This window comes from Haemaphysalis longicornis, unplaced genomic scaffold (assembly GCF_048455015.1).
Source record: "Haemaphysalis longicornis isolate Haplotype H1 unplaced genomic scaffold, Haemaphysalis longicornis Haplotype H1 scaffold_9, whole genome shotgun sequence".
NCBI lineage: Eukaryota > Metazoa > Arthropoda > Arachnida > Ixodida > Ixodidae > Haemaphysalis > Haemaphysalis longicornis.
The window spans coordinates 163,181,364-163,201,911 of record NW_027526460.1 but is presented as its reverse complement, the minus strand read 5'-3'; the positions used below and the strand labels follow the sequence as shown (position 1 = coordinate 163,201,911).

At 48.3% G+C, this 20,548-nt stretch overlaps 1 protein-coding gene across 1 annotated transcript in view; it reads right to left on the bottom strand.

Moving 5' to 3' along the window:
- Nucleotides 1-20,548, bottom strand: part of LOC144151723 (venom metalloproteinase BumaMPs1-like) — a 191,101-nt gene that overhangs the window by 31,426 nt on the left and 139,127 nt on the right. Inside the window, exons 11-12 of the mRNA XM_077682845.1 lie at nt 15,915-16,082; nt 15,698-15,839 (exon numbers count right to left, since the gene is read on the bottom strand). Coding sequence (XP_077538971.1) covers nt 15,698-15,839; nt 15,915-16,082 — 310 coding nt within the window. The remainder of the gene's footprint in view (nt 1-15,697; nt 15,840-15,914; nt 16,083-20,548) is intronic.

Sequence of the window (20,548 nt, the reverse complement as noted above, 5' to 3'; positions counted from 1 at the left end):
AGAGGTGCTTTTAAGAAAGGCCCATAAGATCGCAGTCGGCGTGCCCACATATACCTCAACAAAGGCACTGGAAGACACCGGCACAACAGTTTCTTAGGAGGAACTGCTTGACACGCACAAAATCAATCCGCTGCAACATCTGCAAAAGCACGTCACAGGGCATAAGCATCCTTCACAACCTAGAATACGACACCTGCCAATACGAGAGAAGCACGTACGGACAACTGAAGCCTTATATACGGGGGAAGATCTGCACTGTTCCTCTACCCCGCAATATGCATTCCGAGAGGAACAAGGAAAGATGGACCCTTTGTGTTAAGCCCATCCTGAAGCAGATCAACAAGACAGAGCCACAACCTGAACTTAGATGGGACGTCCCACAATAGATGGGACGGGTGTCAGCGTTGTGGTAGACGGAAATCATGCCCTCGTCACAACAGGCACAGAACGTCGCCTTAACGCAACACCCAATATGGAGAAAAGGGCAATCGCGCGTGCTATAGATCACTTTTTTGCCATTCTGTGCCACACATCTATATCTATGCCGACTCTCAGGCTGCATGCCGACAACTTCTATGCAACCGAATGCAGAGAAATACCTCTCATGTACTCAACAAGGTCCTCGCTTCAAGTCAGAAGTGCTGCAAGGTAATCTGGGTACCTGGGCACGAAGGCATGCCAGGAAATGAGAGCGCACACGCGCTCGCCCGAGCGTTAAACCACCGGGCTCCTGAGCATGCACTTCCACATTCAAAGGAACGTAGGACGCAACCAGGACCTGAAGAACCAGTAGACACCAGAGATCTGCTACGAACAGCCCGTCAAGACAGGCAAAAGAACCAAACACCACATAAAACACTCACTGGCCTGGAATCCGCGGTACTAATGCCAGTTCAGACAAACACACTACCTACTGTACACCTAACACACCGATTCCGAGGATTACCGGGTACCCGCAAGTGTCCGAACTGCGGGGACTACCCTAGCATCTATCACACTCTCTGGACATGTACACAGAACCCCAACCTTCTCCTTTCTCCTAAGCTTCTCTTTACTTCTCGCCCAGTATTTGTTGGCTGCGTTTATCGCAGCCCATCTTCAGACAACGAAAGCTTGGAAGCATTGCACACTTACATGCATCGGCATGTACTCGGAGCCAGGCTAATCTTGCTAAGCGATTTTAATTTACCCGATATAAACTGGCACACAATGCAACACCACAGCGCATGCTCAGACGCACTCATTGATATCATGTTGAAACAGCCTACCCGTGTTGAAGGGTGCTGTTCTAATGTACTTGACTTGGTGTTCCCAAGTGATCATTTTCCTGCAGATCAAGCACAGGTGGGAATTCTTGAAGGCATATCAGACCACGAAATTATTCAAGGCTTTGTTTCTATATTTGACATACCAATATCGTTCAACTCCTTTGCTGCATACCTTGACTTTAACCATGCGGATGACACAAGCATGCTGGATCATCTTTTTCATGAGTTTTCTCCTTTTGAACTACTGGCGAATGACGCAAACACAAATATAGAAATACTATGGGCAAGGTTCAAAGCGGTCGTTAAACACTGCCTTTTTTACTGTGTGCCGTCTGAAACAACGAAAACTACAAAACATAATCCCTGGATACCAAGTGAAATCATTCATGCCAAGCGTAAAGCAAAGTGCCTCAGAAAAACTCTGAAGGCAAAACCTACGCCGCACATTCGGAACAAGTTGAGTCAAGCTATTAGTTACATGAAATCACAAATAAAAATGTCCAAAGCAAACTATTTTGCAAGTACGCTCCCCAATTTTTTAAGAACGTCTGCTCAAAAGTTCTGGAACTACCTCAATCCTAAAAACCGTAATAGGCCAGCGCTCCCGGAAGAAAGAAAAAATAGAACCAACTCGCTAAATAACTATTTCCAATCTGTTTTCACGATTGATGACAGAAATGTGCCTCATATTGACATTTGCAACAGCCGACATGTTGAACCACTTATTGTGACAGAGTGCGGAGTGCCTAATGTGTTGTTAAAATTAGATACTAAAAAGGGTGGCGGTCGAAAAACTTGCCGAACGAATTTATTAGGAGATATGCTGAATGGGTACCAAATACTTGTGTATGCTTTTCAATAGGTCGCTATGAACGTGTTTCCTTCCCAGAGAATGGAAAATCGCAAAGGTACCCGCTGTTCATTCAGAAATCTGGTAAGGAAGCTGACCCTCCAACACAACCTGCCTAGTGGAACACATCTTAAGCATCTAACGTTGTACCTTAACCAGCAGCACATCGTATCGCCATTACAACACGGTTTCCGCAAAGGACTATCTGCAGTTACCCAAATGGTTGAACTAATCCACGACATCTCCCTCAATGTATACCGTAAAAACAAATTTTTTTAATTTTATTGGATTTCTAAAGGCTTTTGATCTGGTGCCACACAAACAACTTGTAGAAAAATTAGAAGCAACAAAAAATTACTCGTAGGGGAACGCTGAGTAGTATGCGAAGCAGGCATGGGGTCGATTCAAGTGCCCATTAGTTTTCATTTCGTCGTTTCCGTGAGGTTGAGGTACGTAGCTAGCTTTATATTTACCGTTTGGTTTCCATTACCTACCACACTTTTCACTTACTGGAACTACGAAATGGGAAATGGCGTTGACCCCATGGCTGTTTCGCATACTACTCAGGGTTCCCCTACGGGAAGATGGTGTAATTTTAGTGGAGGGGGTGTGGGGTGTTAGAGTGGAGAGGCAATAAAGAAAGAAAGAGAGAGAGAGAGGAGAGAGAGATAGAGAGAGAGAGAGAGAGAGAGAGAAAATATTTTTATTTCTCCAGCAGAGGCTGATGTGCGGGCCTCGCTCCGTGGAAGGCGTCCCTAGTCCGGGATGCCTTGACTTCGGCTGGCCGTCCGTGCTCGGGTCACCAATTAAGCTAAATATCCGGGTCCGGGCTGACCAGGGAAGCCCTCCACTGCTCGAAGGCTCGGTTGAAAAGGGGGGTCAAGTGTGGAGCTCGTTGGCAGTCCCATGTGATGTGGTAGAGGGTGCCAGGCTGGGACAGTAAGCGCAGAGGGAAGGTTGTTGGGTGGGGAAGATGAGGTGGAGGCGGGTGGGATGTGGGTAGGTATTTGTCTGGAGACGCCGCCAAGTCGTAGCTTTCTCTCTGGAGAGGCGCCAGTGTGGTGGTGGGAGGCTGCGGCGAGTTTGCTTGTAATAGGAGAGAATCTCTGTGTAGCCGCTCAGTGGGTAGGGTTTATCTTGAGGGGGTAGACATTGGCCACCGTAGGCAATGGCTCGGTGTATCAAATCGCACGCCGCGGCATGTGCCGCTTTCTTGACTGGGATGGCGGCGTGTCCAGGAGCCCAGACGATGCAGATATCAGGGGCTGTCGAGCAGTTTCAGAGGATGAGTAGGGCTGATAATGAAATGCGGCCAATCTGGTAGTTTCGGCCGGCTGTCTGTGAATCGGTGAGGATAGTAACAGTTTTAGGGCGGGAAGTGGCGGCCAGGGCAATGACTATTTCTTCAGCGACATCGATTGAGGTTGCTGCAGTAGTAGTGGAATTGGTGCATTGTCCAGTATGTGTCACTACGCAGGCTACCTGGCTGGCGCGCGCAGGGTAGGATGTAGCATAGGTGTACAGGGTGCTGGGGTCGTTCCCGTATCGCGCAGTAAGGGCTCGAGCCCGAGAAGCCCGGCGGCCAATGTGGTAGTTGGCGTGCATATTTCGAGGGAATGGGGACACTCGAATGCAATCTCGCAAAGCTAGAGGGATGCGTTTTTGTTGCTCCCTAGGGGGTATCGGGCGGTGTCCTAATGCTTTAAGGATTTGTCGACCTGTGGGAGTCAATTGCAGGCGCCGTAATTTAGCTGAATGATGGGCTTCTTGCAGCTCTTCCCACGTGTTGGGGACTCCCAAAGCAAGTAGTTTTTGGTCGCAGTGGCAGTGGGGAGGCGTAGTGCAGTTTTGTACGCTTGCCGAATCATGATGTTGAGTCGAGCCTTTTCGGTTGTTTTGAGAGCGAGGGCATTAAAATCTCCCACATTTACCAGTGCATGGTCTTTGGTGCGTGCCCGCACGGTTCGAATGAGTGGGAGTAACGTGGGGAGCAGTTGAGAGGGAGGGCTTTAGATGTTCAGAACAAAAGTGTTTTTAATCTGGCGTGTGCCCGGGAGGAGTTCCACAAACACAAAGTTTAAATCAGTGGGAAGGGGGTGAATTTGGGCAGGCTGGTGCGATTGTACTAATATGGCCGTTCGAGAGGCGGAGCCGGAGACAAATGTGGAGTATTTTTGCAGGCGGGGGTTTTCTGTGTCCGTTTCTTGAAGCGAAATGAGAGTGGGAGGGGAGGGTTGGGTAGATCATATTGATTCAGTACATGCTGCTTGTTTCGATATGATCTGCAGTTCGATTGCCAGAGAGAAAGGTACGAGGGAGTGTGGCACTTACTGCGGTGGGTGTTCTTGGGAGAAATGCTCGTTGTCAGATTCGCCCATTGCTGTGGAGCTGTCTGATGGTGCTTGGTGCTTCCGCGGGATAGGGCGTTTCGGGTCTGGTGAGGCGGGGATATCTGACTGGCTTTCAAGGGCAGCTATGCGTTCCGAGCGGGCTTGGCCGATATCACGGATGAGACTTTCAAGGCGAGCGGTGTCCGGTGGTGTGAAGGGGTTTGGGGGTGGCGTAGGGTTGCCAGAAGAAGGAGTGGCTGGTGTAGGGGTAGTTTGAGGGGTGGATGCGGTTTTGCTGAGTAGTTCTTCTAAACGTTTTTCAAGGTTGGCGGTGCGTTCTGCTTGGGCTGTCAACACTTGCCTGAGCTGGCCATTTTCTTCTCGAAGTGCGGTGATCATGGCTTGGCTGTCAAGGTCGGGCTGCGTAAGAGCGGTCTGGTTGGGTTGGGTGCTGCCTAGAAACATGGCTCTATGGCTTCGCTAGTGGTGGTGGTGGAAAGGGCGAAGGAACGGCGACTGTATTTGAGGGGGTGGATTGCGGTTGGGTGATACGTTCGGGATAGGAGTTTGGCAAGTCCTTCACGCACTCGTAAGGGAGGTGGAGGAGCCCTGAGTTTTTTTCGACACTCCTTGCTTGCCGCTGGGTGTTCCAGGTCACAAAATTTGCATTTCGGAACGCATTGGTGATTGTCGCTGGGATCGCGTTCGTGACACTGGAGACAGATGTGGACGTCTGGGTTTGGGCATACGTCAAGGCGGTGACCCACATCCCCGCAGGTAGCGCAGCACTGTGTAGAGTGGAAGCATGGCCGACATCTCATTTGCAGAGCATAAACATTGACGTAGAAAGGGATGTGTGGCCCTTGGGATGTGTGGCCCTGTCGTAGACGAGCCAAGCACTCGGGCATGGATGATTCTGTGACGTGGGGAGGCGATGATGTCCGGTAGTTACTGGATAGTTGTGCCTTTTCCAGGCCAGTGATTACACCACGAACAGCGCCAGGGAAATGCTTCAAGTACGGCGCGAGCGCATATGTAGAAGTGCCGAGTTGAATGTTGGTAACCTCGCTAAGGGCGGCCGCGCACGCAGGCATAGGGGTGCTACCCACCATAAGGTTCTGTGTGGCCTGGACTTGTATTGTGACATGCTGGTAAAAGATGTTTTGCGGGATGTCGTGGGTTAGTTGCCGATCGCTCCATGTGGCAAGTCTCAAACCATCGCGAGGTCGATAGACGACTTTATAGCCGGTGTCGGGTAGTCGGGGAGCAGAAACCTTGCGAGGGGGTGCCAGTGGCTCACTTACTTGGTGCACAGGGTAGTTGGATGCAAGCAACCGTGATTGGGGCTGTGTGGATTCGACGCAGCGTTGCCTGAGCAGAGTTTTCCATGGTACGGGATGATAGATTGTCCTGCCGCTGTTTTCGCCATAATTCATTGCGTTTGCACACAGTGCTGGCGGGTTGGTGATCGACTATTGATCGGGGCCGCCATAGCGGCAGCGGCGTTAGGCTTACCGCGCCAGGCGATGTAGTCCGGGGTTTTAGGCCAGTACTGGGGCACTCGTTGGTCAACGGCGAAGATTCTGGTGTTTATCGATGCGCGAAGTTCTTAGCTGCACATTGATTACAGTTGTTGGTTGGTTTCCACACAAAAACCGCACTTAACAACCATTAAAGCAGAGACATGATCGAAGGGGGCTCAGCGGTAGATCTTCGTTTTCTTCGTCCTCTCGAGAGAGACGTTGTACATGGTATGAGTTTGTCTTTATTGAGCATTATCATCATCATATTTAACGTGGGGGACATTCAGCTGGGGTTTGCGTTCCACTTTGATTATGACCGCCTTATGGTCTGTGAAATCTAAGTCAAGGGCTGTTATAGTGGATGTACCCTAAAGTTGCTGAAGATGAGGTCGATACACGTTCCCGGGATAATTGTGGGCTGCTTGTAATCACGGCCCGCCGAGACTGGTCGACGCAGGCCGCTGCCGACGACGATGAAACGTCGAAGGCGCGTGAAGCGTGCTTGTCTCTTGCCCACTCAGGAAGACACCGGCAACACTGTCGCTCCAGGAGCCCTTAAAGGGGAAGCGTGCTCGTCTTGTGCCGGCCCAGGAACATACCGGCAACACTGTCGCTCGAGGAGCCATAGAAAGGACCGGGCGTTCAAGGTCAACTGCACTCAAATTTCACCTCGACCAAATTTATTTTAATGCGTAGCAAGTACCCCCAAATCAGCTGGGACAGAAGTGGTAGCCCCGTAAAAGGCGTCGTAAATTAGTCAGAAGCGTTTAAAAAAAACTTCCCCGCATTTCCCCGAGGGGAAGAATGTGAAAGTGCGAATGCACGAGTTGAATTTGCGCGGTTCGGTAATGTTCGCGAAAGAGAGATCACACACACACACACAACTACAAAGAAAGAAAGATGCATTTATTCACAGACACCTATTTGTGTTGTCGTTGTACTTGATTGCTAGAGCGGATCTCAGCTTTGAAATTTCATGTCAGCATTCCTTTAAGCGGGTACATTAGCCCTTCTCACGCCCGATTCCTGGCCAATCCCCCACGTGGGTATGTGCCATGTCAGCAGGACCAACAACAAGAATGAGCCATGGGGACGCGGCCAGGCAGCGCGCGCCCATCTCCCCCCGTTGCTAGGGAAGACGAGGAGCGCGCGCACCCGCAGCTGTTGCTATACGGACTACGGCGGCGGACGATTCACGCTCGTTTAAGAAGTGCATTCGCACTTAAAATTGGGCCCATCTCCCTACGAGGGGGGACTCGAATAAATGCGTCGCGTAGGGGGTGGGTGTATTGCGTTGACGTTAGTGTTTGGGGGGTGGTGGTGGGGTGGTAGTGAATGTGTTAACTATTATTGCTTATTACTGTTAATTATTATTATTTCTTTCATATATTAATTATTACTTTCGTGATTTTGCGACTCGAGTCCCCCCTCGTGGAAAGATGGGCCCAATTTTTCGTTTTTTTGTGACGCAAGAAGTGAAGGCAAGGAGTAGGTTGTTGTAAGTCGTTATTTATTTATTTGTTGCTGTTGTCGTTGTATTGGACGCTGAGAACGACGGCTTCGTGGTCGCTAAAGTGTATTGTTAAGGGGTCGTTAAGCAGTGGTTGTGCGTTGCAGCAGCTGGTGAAGACGAGATCGATGCAACTGCTGCCGTTATCAGCAGCTTCTTGACGTAGTTTGAATGAGTCGAGGATATAAGGCGCGTTCGTACCCTTTGATTCTGTGTCGCTTTTGTGGCGCAGTGGGAAGAGCACCATGTACCTCGCGTTCCGCCCACAGGGTCGTGGGATCGAAACCAGACGCCGATAACTATTATTTTTTTATATAGTGTAGGGGGAGGAATGCGGACCTGTTGTTGAGAGCGAGGAGGGTAGCGTGATGCGGGAGAGGAGGAGTGGGGGAGAGGGCGCACCTGCGCGCTGAGCTGTTGCGGACGGACAGCGGACGCTACATGTGAGTTAAAGAAATGCTCTGCATTTAAAAGCTCCGCCGCAGACTACGGTGCACCTGCCGGCGGATCGTGTAAACAGCCATGAGGTGCCTATGACGTTCCAGCCGACAGGGGCTTCTTCCTCTGGCCAGCCACGCAGCTGGAGAACCGGTCGAGCTCTGCTGCCCCGTGCGCGTGTAGAGCTTGCGCGCAGACTTTCTCCCGAGCTGGTGACCGTCCGGGCGCTCGCTGGACGGCTGCAACGTCACTACAATGACCGCGGTCTCCTCGGTTTCGGTTTCAAAATCGCCGATTTTTGCAGGCCGCTTGCGGCACCCACGCGCGTATTTTAAAAGTTGTATTTTGTATGTTGGTTTCTTTTTAAGCAGACTATACGAAACTAGGTTTTTAGGAGGTCGAAATTTTGAGTGCAGTTGGCCTTTCAGCAAGCCGAGCATGCGCAGTGGAGGTATGGATGGTGCAACAACGACAACGACAAGGAAAGGACATAGCCCCGACGATGAGATGCTTTGCATTTAATAGGCACAGGTCCACTTACTGACTAGATCGACAATTATCTGAGTAAGCGAACACAGTACGTGCAAGTCAATCGCGAAAATTCTACCATAGCCAATGTTACGTCAGGTGTACCACAAGGCACTGTTTTGGCGCCCATTTTATTCTTCATCTTCATTATAATTTACCTGCTGGAATTGGGGTTAATGTAAGGCTTTTCGCCTAAGACAGTATACTTTACCAAAAAATTACCGCCCCAGAAGATCACGTAAAATTGATCAATGCCTTACAGTATATATCTAGATGGTGTGCTCTCTGAAAAATGACCCTGAATGTAAAAAATCTTCTCTCTTGAAGATAACCAGAAAAAATGGCATGTATCTCAATTCGCTTACGTTATAAATAACCTACACTTCCGGTAGTAACTGAACACAACTATCTAGGCTTAACTTTGTCGCAAGATCTTAGATGGGATATCCACGTGAGCTATGTAACATCCGCTGCATTAAAAGGACTGTTTTTCCTCCGTAGAAGTCTCGGTGTCGTGCCCCATGAAACAAAACTCGCCTACAAAACATTCGTCAGACCCTTCATCGAATATGCAAACGTCATGTGGTTTCCTTTTACAAACAATCTCATAAATGCCCTAGAGCGAGTACAACAAAAAGCGATAAGATATGTGTATAACAAATACCGAATGACAGACTCCCCCACAGAACTAAAAAAAGCAGGTCTCTTAACAATAAAAAACCCAGGTAAAACGGGGCGAAGTTGTTCCTTTGTTTAAAAGGGACAGCGTGGTATGTTATGTAATTATCGCCGAATCACTATCTTGCCGTTCTTTAGCAAACTCATCTAAAAACGTTTTGTTGACCGCCTAATCAGCTACCTTAACAAATTTAGCTTGCTCACATCGAAACAATTCGTTTTTCGTCCTTGCTACTCTACGGAATTAGCTCTGATATCATTTAGTGACTCCATCAAAACAATTATTGACAAGGGATACTGGGAAGGGGCCTTGTTCATTGATTTTACAAAGGCATTTGACACGATTAATCATATTATACTTTTTCTAAATTGGAATCACTCGGAATTTGTGGTGCCCGTCCTAAATCCTTTACGCAGTTATTTGGCTAACAGGAATCAAGTTGTACAAATTAAGGATTCCTTATCAAAACTAGCTGCTATTAACACAGGTGTACCACAAAGTTCTCTGTTAGGGCCTCTCCTTTTCATTTTGTACATTATTTATTTACCTGATTGCCTTAAATACTCTAATTGCATCCTCTATGCGGCTGACACCATTCTATTGGTTGGGGACGAAAACTGAACTCGTGTAACGGAATCACTCAACAAGGACTGAACAAGAATTACTTTAGACGCCTATTTAAAATTGAATCTGCATGCTAAATCACTCGCTAAGAAGATATACTTTGGTGTCCGTGTCTTCTGCGATCACGTTTTAATTTCCCTGTTCACATACTTAGTTTGCTTTTCTTTGCCTTCGTTCACAGCCACATCTCATATTGTATTTCATCATTGGGAAACACTTACCAAGCCCATCTATTCGGCACTGAACACTCACAAAAGCAAGCTCTTCGCATAATCAGCTTCAGCACATACAGGGCACCTACATATTCCATTTACAACAGCGTAAAAATCCTTCCACTCAGACGCTTAGTGCAAGTCAAGTTAGGACTATTGATCTATCGCCTGCGCTCTCACGCCACCGTTATTAATGGCGTTTCTCATCATCACCTCAGAAACCATAACATTACCAGATTTTCTGAACATCATAGCCTTCTCCTCCCAAAAGCGCGCACCAATTATGCCAAATTAACAGTTCTGTTTCAGGCATTACATTCTTGAATACAATATCGGTTGAAATGAAATGTTCGCGTTTCTTAAGTTCGTTTCACTGTAGAATAAGAAGCTTTTTCTTTCTGAGCTATTCGGATCACAGCACTTAACGCATCAGTGTGTTGTATTTATTGTGTAAGCATTTACGGAGCCTGAACAACTAAGACAACCTAAACTGCACCCTGCTTTCTTTCTGTGCGATGTTTTTGCTTTTTCTTCTGTAATTTCGGCTACACTACCGCAATCGAATGCTGTTACACCTCTGCGAATTTTTGTACCATATAACGTGGTTACAGGAGGTTCCCCCGACAGTGTTTCACTCTTGGACATCTTTCTGTACGTATCAATATTGCATTTCAATGTACCAACTATATTTTTCAATAAACCTTCAAACCTAAAATTGCACGTGAAAAATTGCTGTATTAATTAGTTCACGAACAGCTGAACATAGACAGTTCGAAGTATATGTCATACACAGAGACAAGGCCAACACGACAAAAGCATTCGCATTATGAATATCAGTGCCGGAATGACTGTCTCAAATATTCTTTTTTCCACTAGCAATTAGAGAGCGGAATAATTTGCCCATCAGTATAACAAACAGTCAATCATTGGAAACGTTTTCATCCCTGCTCGAATGTTATTTCCTGCCTTTAGAATGACGAATTGAGTTCTTTGCCCACTGTTTAAAGTGCTCACTACTCTTTTTTAAGTAACTACTTGGTATTGATGTTCGTTGGTAAATATATAGTTATATTTGGTGTGGTACTGATGTAGTCATAAATTGTATTGCTGTCAGTTTTGTCTCGCTCGTTAATGTAATAGTTTACTTGTTACCTAGTACCATTTGTATAAATCTTGTCATTTCACAATGTATGTGCCCTTCCTGCAATAATCCCAAATTGGAATTGGCAGTATATGTAAATAAATAAATAAATAATAACCACCCCCCTTCATGGGAAACGAGGCTGGCAGACTCTATCGCGGAACCACAAAGAACAGTCATTGAACGCGCAGAGAAGGTCCTGTCGGCTATCCCGGGAGCTCCGGACTAGGGGATCCTTATCAAAATAAAGTTATTTTCTTCCTCTTCCGGAAAACGAAGATTATCTTCCGACCAGATCAACTGCCAGGCTTCGGCCACTTTCACCGTTACAAACAGCCCGCAAACAGGTCGTACAAACAGCCCGCCAAACGGTCATCAAAACCATCAGGACGTGCCTAGGGGAAGGTGCCCAAGTCCTGGAAGGCGGGGAAACTAAAAGCGGCAACCTGAGGGGGCAAGGTTGCTGAGACGACAGCTATCAAGCCCCTCCAACGATTGATTGATTGATTGTAGGGTTTAACGCGCCGACGCAACGCAGGCGATGAGGCGCGCCGTAGTGGAGGGCTCCGGATTAATTTTGACCACCTGGGGATCTTTAACGTGCGCTAAAATCTCGTACACACGGCCGTTTTTGCTTTTCGCCTCCATCCAGGCGACCCAGGCGAACCCCAGGCGAACGACCCAGGCGAACAATCCTACTAGGTGGACGTGCGAGGAAAGTGGTGACTGCGTGGTAACCTGGGGTCCAACGACACTGACAACCGAAGAAAGCGCCGACGACGCTGAACTGCTTCTCTTTGTCGACGGGGACATGGTGACGCCTTTGTTGGACACTTTAGCGGACTTTTCTATGATTAGCCCAGGTCTCGCAGCATGCTGAAGAAGAGTTATATCCTCGTGGACCATACCTCCACTTCATCCTGATGTTGGACATCTAGGGAGCCCGTTGGAAAATGCACTGCCATACTTCGCATCGGCGCTATGGATTTTGTTACCTCATTCGTCATTCTGCCGCAGTGTTGCAAAGACCTCATATTAGGAATGGACTTCCTGCGGGAACACCAGGCAGTAGTAGCCCTCAGCGAGCGTTCCGTCACATATTCGACTAGCTGTGTACTTTCAGAACCCCAAGACGACCGATGCTCGGCGTTGCGTGTTAGCGATGACGGTGTCACTTTGACACCTCGATCATGTGCCTTTGTATCTGTCAAGTTCGACTCGTCATGTCCTAGGGATAATATAGCTGAGCCGAACAGCGCTCTTTTTATAAACCTTGACGTCGGCATTGCTCGGGGTAAAGTGAACCTAAATGATGGTTGCACCGCGACCTTTCTTACAAACGTTGGAAATGAGCGTCAGCAAAGCCCCAAAGGTACCGCCACGGCTTGCTTTGAAAACATCGCTGACAAAGCATAATGTCTAGTGTTGCACAGAGAAACATCAGACACTTAGCGACCCTCCGCCTGCCCCTCCCCCTTTCCACAATTGTGCAGACCCACCACCCGGAAAACAGCAAGGACTTCTGCGGTTGTGCTCGAATTCCACGATTGCTTTTCTTCAACGACGAGGGTTCGCCAGACAGTCCTAACAAAGCACCGCCTCGTTACCACCGACAACCAAAGGCCTATTCATCGAAATACTTACCGTGTCTCCCAAAAGAACACGATGCCATACACCAGGAGGTGCAACAAATGCTGGAGGACGATGTTATTCAGCCATCTCTAAGATCGTGGTCGTCACCTGTGGCCCTACTGAGGAAGAAAGATGGTACTCTACGCTTTTGCGTTGACTACAGAAAGCTAAATCGTCACGAAAAAGTATGTGTATCCTCTCCCGCGCATGGAAGACTCTCTGGGCAAGCTGCGAAATGCCCACTACTTTTCGTCGATGGACCTAAGAAGTGGTTCTTGGCAGATAGAAGTCGATGAGGGGGATCATAAAAAAACTGCCTTCGTGATACCAGAAGGACTTTCTGAGCTTTGGATTGTGTTGAGCTCCGGCAACGTTTCAGAGGATGATGGACAATATTTTGACCGGCTTTGAAATGGCAGACGTGTTTAGTCTACCTCGACGACGTTGCCGTGTTTTCCCGAACCTTTGACGAAAACGTGAAACGACTGACTTCTGTCCTTCGTGCCATGCGTTCAGCTGAACTCTTCTTGAAGCCTGAGAAATTACATTTTGGCTACAAGGACGCCATGGTGTTAGCCGTCAAGGCGACCGATCGGTCCCGACAAAACTTCAGCCTTCGCTGACTTCCCTGTGCCTGCAGATGAGAAGTCCGTGCGTCGCTTCTTGGGCCTGTGTTCCCACTACCGACGATTTATGCCGGCCTGCTGCCCCTCTGACCCAACTAACACGAAATGACTAGAGTTATACGTGGGCTGAAGAACAGCAAGCCGCTTTTCACGAGCTCAAGCAACGCTTACAAGCTCCATGTGTGCTCGCGCACTTCGATGAAAATGTCGACACGATGGTCCACACAGACGCAAGCAACATCGGACTCGGAGCGATTCTCGTGCGATGGCAAGGCGGCAAGAAAAGAATTATTGCTTTCTCGAGCAGAGCCCTTTCGCACACTCAGTCCAACTACTCCACCACAGAAAAAGAATGCCATGCTGTTGTGGGGGTTGTAATGAAGTTCCACCCTTACCTTTATGGCCAGACATTTCAGGTCATAAGCGACCACCACTCGCTGCGCTGGTTGACAAGCCTCAGGAACCCATCGGGACGTCTTGAACGGTGGATATTACAGCTGCAAGAATCTTACATGACTAAATTCGGATGCTCACTGTATTTCGCGGGCACCAGTAGAAGCAGCGGACACTAACTACGAGGACGATGACATTTTCGTCGCAGCCGTGGACAGCTTCACAATTTCGGAGCTGCAGCGGCAAGACCCAGAACGGCGCGTATTGAGTGACTATCTGGAAGAACACACATCAGTCGTGCCAAAAGATTTTGCAAGAAGCTTGCCGTCCTTTTCGTTACACAGTAGCGTTCTCTACAAGAGGAACTTCGGCTTTACCGGCAAGGCTTTTGCTGGCAATGGCCCCAAGTCTGTGCGACGAAGTACCACTGGCCTGCCATGTTGAGCCAAGTGCTGGTCAACTTGGCTATGCCCGAGCACTGGTGAGAGTCAAAGAAAACTATTACTGGCCAAAGCTTTAAGCGACCGTTAAGCACTACGTATGCACGTGTCGGGATTGCAGCGCCGAAAAATGCCTCCTGTCCACCCTCCCGACTTCCTACCACCCCTTCAGATTCCAGCCGCACCATTCGAGCAGGTTGGCATGGACCTCTTGGGTCTGTTTCGCACTTTTCATCGGGTAACCGATGGATAATCGTCACAACGAACTACCTCACCCGCTATGCAGAGACGAGCGCTCTACCTCGAGGGACAGCCGTAGAGGGGACCCACTTCTTGCTGGAGAATATAGTCCTTCGACATGGTGCTCCATTCAAATTCATCACGGGTAGGCGAACAGAATTCATGGCCCAACTTGTCCAAAAAGGTATAACGCTCAGCGGGAGTTCTCACAGGAAAACTACTGCGTAGCATCCGCGAGTGAATGGACTGCTCGAGCGGATGAACAAAACAATCGCCGACATGGGGTGCATGTATGTAGACGTCAAGCACAAGACGTGGGATGCCGTTTAGCCGTATGTGACGTTCGCATACAATAGGGCACCACGGGAAACGACGCGAATGACTCCAATTCGTGTTCTCGCGGTCATGACTTAGCCACAATGCTATACGCGAGGCTGCCCCACGCCCAAGAGATTAAGCAGCGCGATGAAGAGGCAAAACAGCTAGCATGTTTCCTATCACGAACCAGCAGCACCACTACGCAAGCCACTACAATCTGCGCCGCCTCCAGACGGAATTCCAGCAAGGTGATGAAGTCCGGGTACGGACACCCCTCAGACGCCGCGGGCTCTAGGAAAAGCTGTTGAGATAATACTTCGGGCCTTACAAAGCGCTGAGACGACTAAGCGACGTTACGTTCGAGGTCGTACCATCCAGCCATGTTTTCCCGGCACGTCGCCAGCCTCGACCAGAAGCAGTTCATGTAGTTCGCATGAAGCCCTTATATAAAAGGTAACATTCTGTAATTACACGCAAGGTACCTGACACAAAGACTACCTTTTGCGCATCGGGACGATGACCCTTAGGGTGGGGGGCTAATTTCACGGAATGGGAGGTTGCCCGCGCCCGGCCACAAAAACAAAAGAATATAAAGGATGCCTCGTGAAGCAAGCAACCAACGAATAGCTCGCAACCAACCACGCACGTCACATGCTGAAGAAGGAGAAGGGAAACTGTGTTAGCGGCGCTAGGTATTTTGTTTTTGTGAGACACAAGTTCTTAATAAGTCTGTGTGTCGTTTTGCCGCGAACATCGCTTTCTTGAGTTTGCGCCTCACTACAGTTTATAAGAAAAGACGGACTTTTACGATTTGTTGAATTGCACTTTGGAAGCGGGTGATACATTCCAATAACAAGGTCAAAGAGGAGCCTGCTGCGTAACGGCAGACGCCCACAAGCATAGATATCTGTTAAGTTAGAAATCTGAAAAACGTGCTGCTCTTACCCGGTCCGCCTCGACTTCTTTGCGGTCTCCGTAGATCTTGCGGCAAAACGTTTGGCGACTTGACACTTGACCCGGAAGGCGGCTTGAGTGGAGACGAGGCTTTTTAACGTTTACTTCGATAAGGCATCTGTATTCTGGTCGGCTGAAATGATCGAAGGTTTTACGTTTTGAATATCCGCGGCTAAATGCATCCAGGAGAAAAATCAAACGTACTAACTTCACCAAGTTAAGTATCTCTCGCTGGCAGCATGATGAAAAGGAGAACACGTTCGGCTTTTTGAATGTGTAGCTCATCATATATCCATCTTCCCAAGGGCAGTCCTTAGATCCAATGACTCCAGGTGGCCAGTTTTGTGGCCCCCATTCATCGTGGTCACAACCAAGGCTGCAAAGAACATTAAATGTAAGGGCGTAATAAGTGGCATGAAATATTTTTACACCCAAAGTGACAGAATGTAGCTTTAAAAAAAATGGGCATACTGCGGGGACACACCGCTACAGCCACGTGGAAGCCCTAAGCAAAAGTTTGTTCTCCATCCTGTCCCCAGCAATAACCTCGCGCTGCAGCCAGGGTATACAATTTCCCTCTGTAATCACTGTTTCATGGAGAATTCACTGCCTGGGGTTCTTACATGGGAATTTACTGCCATAATGTGACACAATGCCCAACAGTCAAACACCGTTTGGGCACCTAACAGCGTGGAGGTTGTTTGGTGGTATGATGTAAAGAGATATTACAGAATAAATGGATTTAGAAGACGATATTCACGATCTTAGTCTGCTTTACCGCAAAACTGTGGTCTGTCTGCCTGTAGTACCGCCTCTCGATGCAACAAGGTCTTAACTGGAATCAAGTTTTTCAACAAGATGTGTACTGCTAATATGGTACATAGCTTGGGCGAGTTGGTAAAGGTTTAAAACAAAAACACAAGGGTAAAAGAAAGTAACAAAATGAAGACAGAGCAAACACATGCAGCACTCTATCTTTGTTCTCTCTTCCTTTTGCTTTGTCCTTTTTGCGCTGTTCCTTGTTTAAACAAATTTATACTTAGTCAAGATCGCTCTAAACTGCTGGAACAAATTTCATGCGTCATATATGTTGTCCTAACGCAGCCCTGAAGAGACATGAGGCGTGTCTGCGGCAGGATATCACTACTACTGAATGAACCTTCATTTAATTACGAATTTACACTATAGTGATTTCTCCAACGGCAAATGAAAACGTGCAACAAACATGCAGCACACAACACGTGTCAAAAAAAGACCCTTGCTGCCCCACCAGATGCGGAGTACGCAGTGTGGCAGTGAAAAAAAACCAAATGGAATTGAGAAAATCGGCGTGTAAGTACCATGGCAGGAGAAAAGGGGAGGCGAAAAGACTTAGGGGAGAGTACCGATAGGACAGCGCGTGGTAAATTAGGCTTGCGGCGAGAAACTATTGCCTTCTGACAAGATTTCCAGCGGCGAAAGCAGACACGCTACCAACGTTTTTTTGGTTTTAGATAAAACAACATCGTTAAGCAGCTGTCATGGCGTTTTTCAACGGCGAACGATACGTTGTTTACTGAGAAATAATAAATAACAGGAAATTTCGTTTACCATTCCTGTTTCATTTTGCGACGAAATTAACAACAGTTTTACTAATAACAAGTGTAACAGCTTAATAACGTGCTTAATAAAGGTTTCATTATTAACGCGTTGAACAGCTTGATACTGCTGGACATCCACTACTGGAGTCTTGTTCCTGCTTGTACCATGACAGTGGCTGCCTCATGCAGCCGCTTCCCCGCTTGTTCTCGGCTGTCCACTCCAGTCAGAAGCTTGTCAACATGAAGGTAACTTCCTAGAGTATCCGCCGTTGCGACGGTCGGCTTCGGCAGGCTTTTGAAAGGCTTCTGAAGGTAATGGGCTTGATGCCATGCCAAAAAGTACTCCTGTCATGTCGTTGCAACGGTTAAACGAAGATTTTCCCCTATCTTTGCCGTTCTTTTGTACCACCGGAACAGTCATGGGCACGTTACCGAAAAAAGTAACAGTGTTACAGTTACAGTTATTTAACCCAAAAAAGTTACTCTGTTACAGTGACAGTTACAAATTTTCCAAAACTAACTAGTTACAGTAGCAGTTATTGCAAAAAAGTAACGTCGTTACTTTTCCGTTACTCTATAAAACTAAGAATTAGCTAAAAAGATTTGGCTTAATAATTAGAAACGTACATAGGCATGCCCGTAGTAAAAATTACACCCAGTAATGACTACACGTGGGGAACCTAAAATGATGCACTCTCATGCCCAAACCAACAATCATTGTGTATGCCCCATTTTTTTTATTACGGAAGTTTTGCTATCCATCATGAGGAACTTTATTTTTTCGTTACTTCACTCTCGCTGCAAGAGATTTATTTGCAAACTTCATTGCAGCATAGAATTAGTTGTTTTTCAAAGTTGGAATCAGAGAGGCCGAACTGATACCACACCGAGCTGGAGGACAACTCAAACGAAACAATCCTTCAATGTCAATTTAATTTATTTTCCCCTACAATGTCCTCGTTTGACCGCCCCGCGTTGAGAGAGAGAATGGGAAAAATGGGGCGGAGGTGGCGGAGGTGGCGGCTCGACGGAAGGCCCTTAGAGGAAAGGGGAAACGGACGTGGGAGTACATCGGTTGTCGAGGTTTTTTTGAAAGATACTCAAAAAAAGTGGTTCGTTAACTTTTTATTTCGTACTTGTGGTCGGAGACAGAGACCAATTTCAGCCATTTCCGAAGCGACGTTTGTCCGTGTGCCCTCGGAGTCGTTCTCCCTCCCCAACCCCAGCCACCCCCATTCCCGGAATGAGACAAGATATTTCCCAAGGGAATAGAAACTGAAATGAACGCTTTACTGTCCCCCCCCCCCTGTCTTCACAAAGGCGGATTTTGCCGTCTCGACCGGAAAAAACTGCTCTCACAATTCCGGCCTTGCACAGCAATCACGTCGTCGATCCCAAGAAACCCCCCCGCCACCCCCCCCATCTTCGTTCGCTTTGAGGTGTAGGCCGAACGAAGCTCGCCCAAGTACTCCTGGCACCCAACACTCAAAAGCATATCTAGCTACTGTTTTAGTTTCAGCCACAGCACTCGAAAAGAAGTCGCGAGGCTTTCCATGAACATTTCTTCGTGCAGTGGCAGTGGGGTCAGGCGTATGCCGGCCAAGATGCTGGCTGGTGTGAGGGCACTCGAGGGCCACGATCGTTGAGGTCGTCGTATGTGTGGAGGGGCGTGAAATTTATTACTTCCTAGACCTCACTCTAAGAAAAAGGGTGTGGTTGCTCCCTAAGTTGCTCCCTAAAAGGACTAACTACGATGTATCATATGTTCGTCCCCAAAAGGAGCAACGTTGCGCCTTTAGCGGAGGCAGCAACGTTGCTCCCTCCAACTAAAGTGGCAGCCCGTAAACAAGCCCGCTCAGTGCGCCGCTCGTTATAGATGCGACTGCATCTCATTCACTCGCCTTGTCCCTGCATCCGGCGTCGTCGGCGCCGCCTCTTCCCCATTCTCCTCGCCGCGCGAGCTGCGCTCTCCGCCACTCACCCCCTCTCCTCTCCGATTCCCTCTCTCGCGAGGGGCATTGTGTTGGATTCGAATGAATTGGCTTGGATTGGATTGGATTGGGATTGTATTGGATTGTATTAAAGTGGATTGTGTTGGATTGTGTTGCGTCATAGCCGCGGCAGACGCACTGGCGCCGGCGCATGTGCAGTACTCTCTCTTCCGCGGTCTCCTCTCCTTCGGGTGCGCTGCGCATATAACCGGTGTGCCGCTCTCCGGCGGTCTTTCGGTCGACGGTTGCTCTCCGCTTGCGCTTGAACCCCCCTCAGCGTCGCATCATACCAGGGTTCCCGCGAGGGGAGGTGGGTGTTCTTTTTGCTTCTGATTACGTATATCTAATCGCCAGGAGGCTACGCGTATACAGTCAAACCCGTTTATAGCGAATTGCAATATGCACCGCGATTAGTTCGATATATCCAATAGTTCCATATAGCCGAACCTGCAAATAACGAACTTATCGTTACAAGTTCGCAATCCGCGGTAGCCCCCCTCCGCCTCCTCAAGTCCACCATCCCCGCATGCAAAAACGAACACAGTAAAGTAGCCGTTACCATACCCAAAATAATCCTTTTATTGCAAGTATTAAAGCTACTTTCCGCCTGAACTGCCTACTTTGCAAAGACAAAAAGCGGTGATTTTTGTTTTCACTTTCGTTTTGGCGGCTACAACTAGCATAGCATTCTCTACACGAAACATTATTTGCACCAGTTCGAGTCCGCGTCCTCCAAAATCTAAGAAGCATTGGCGGAGCACATTGACTGCCGAAAGCGCTTCATTATAAGCGTCGGACGGCTTTCACTCGCGACATAATCGGGAGTGTGGTGGAGCTCTTCCCACAGTTCACCGATGCTGCTGTCTTGGTCCGGACTCGCTGACTGCGCGGGTTTCGTCGTGAGTCCCGCGCGTCGGAAACAGTTATGGAAAGTGTCGGGCGTCGTGTCGCTCCGTGCGAGGCGCAATGTCTAAGTCGCAACTCTTGCTCCGTGGTCGCGGCCAATCCACATCTCCATCGCCGCTCCGAGACCATGCATTTCGGCGGCCATTCTAGGCGCGCAGAGTTCGATATATCGGATGTGAACTTCGTTATAAGGAATACGTTTCCCATGTATTTACGTAACTGAATTATTTTTGTTCGATATATAGCATAAGTCGCTCTATCCGGGTTCGTTATAGCCGGGTTTGACTGTAGTACGCCCCACCTAAGGGGTTCGAGCAAGCTGCTATGAGCGTGTTTGAATACATTGAAGGGCATTTTCGAGCACT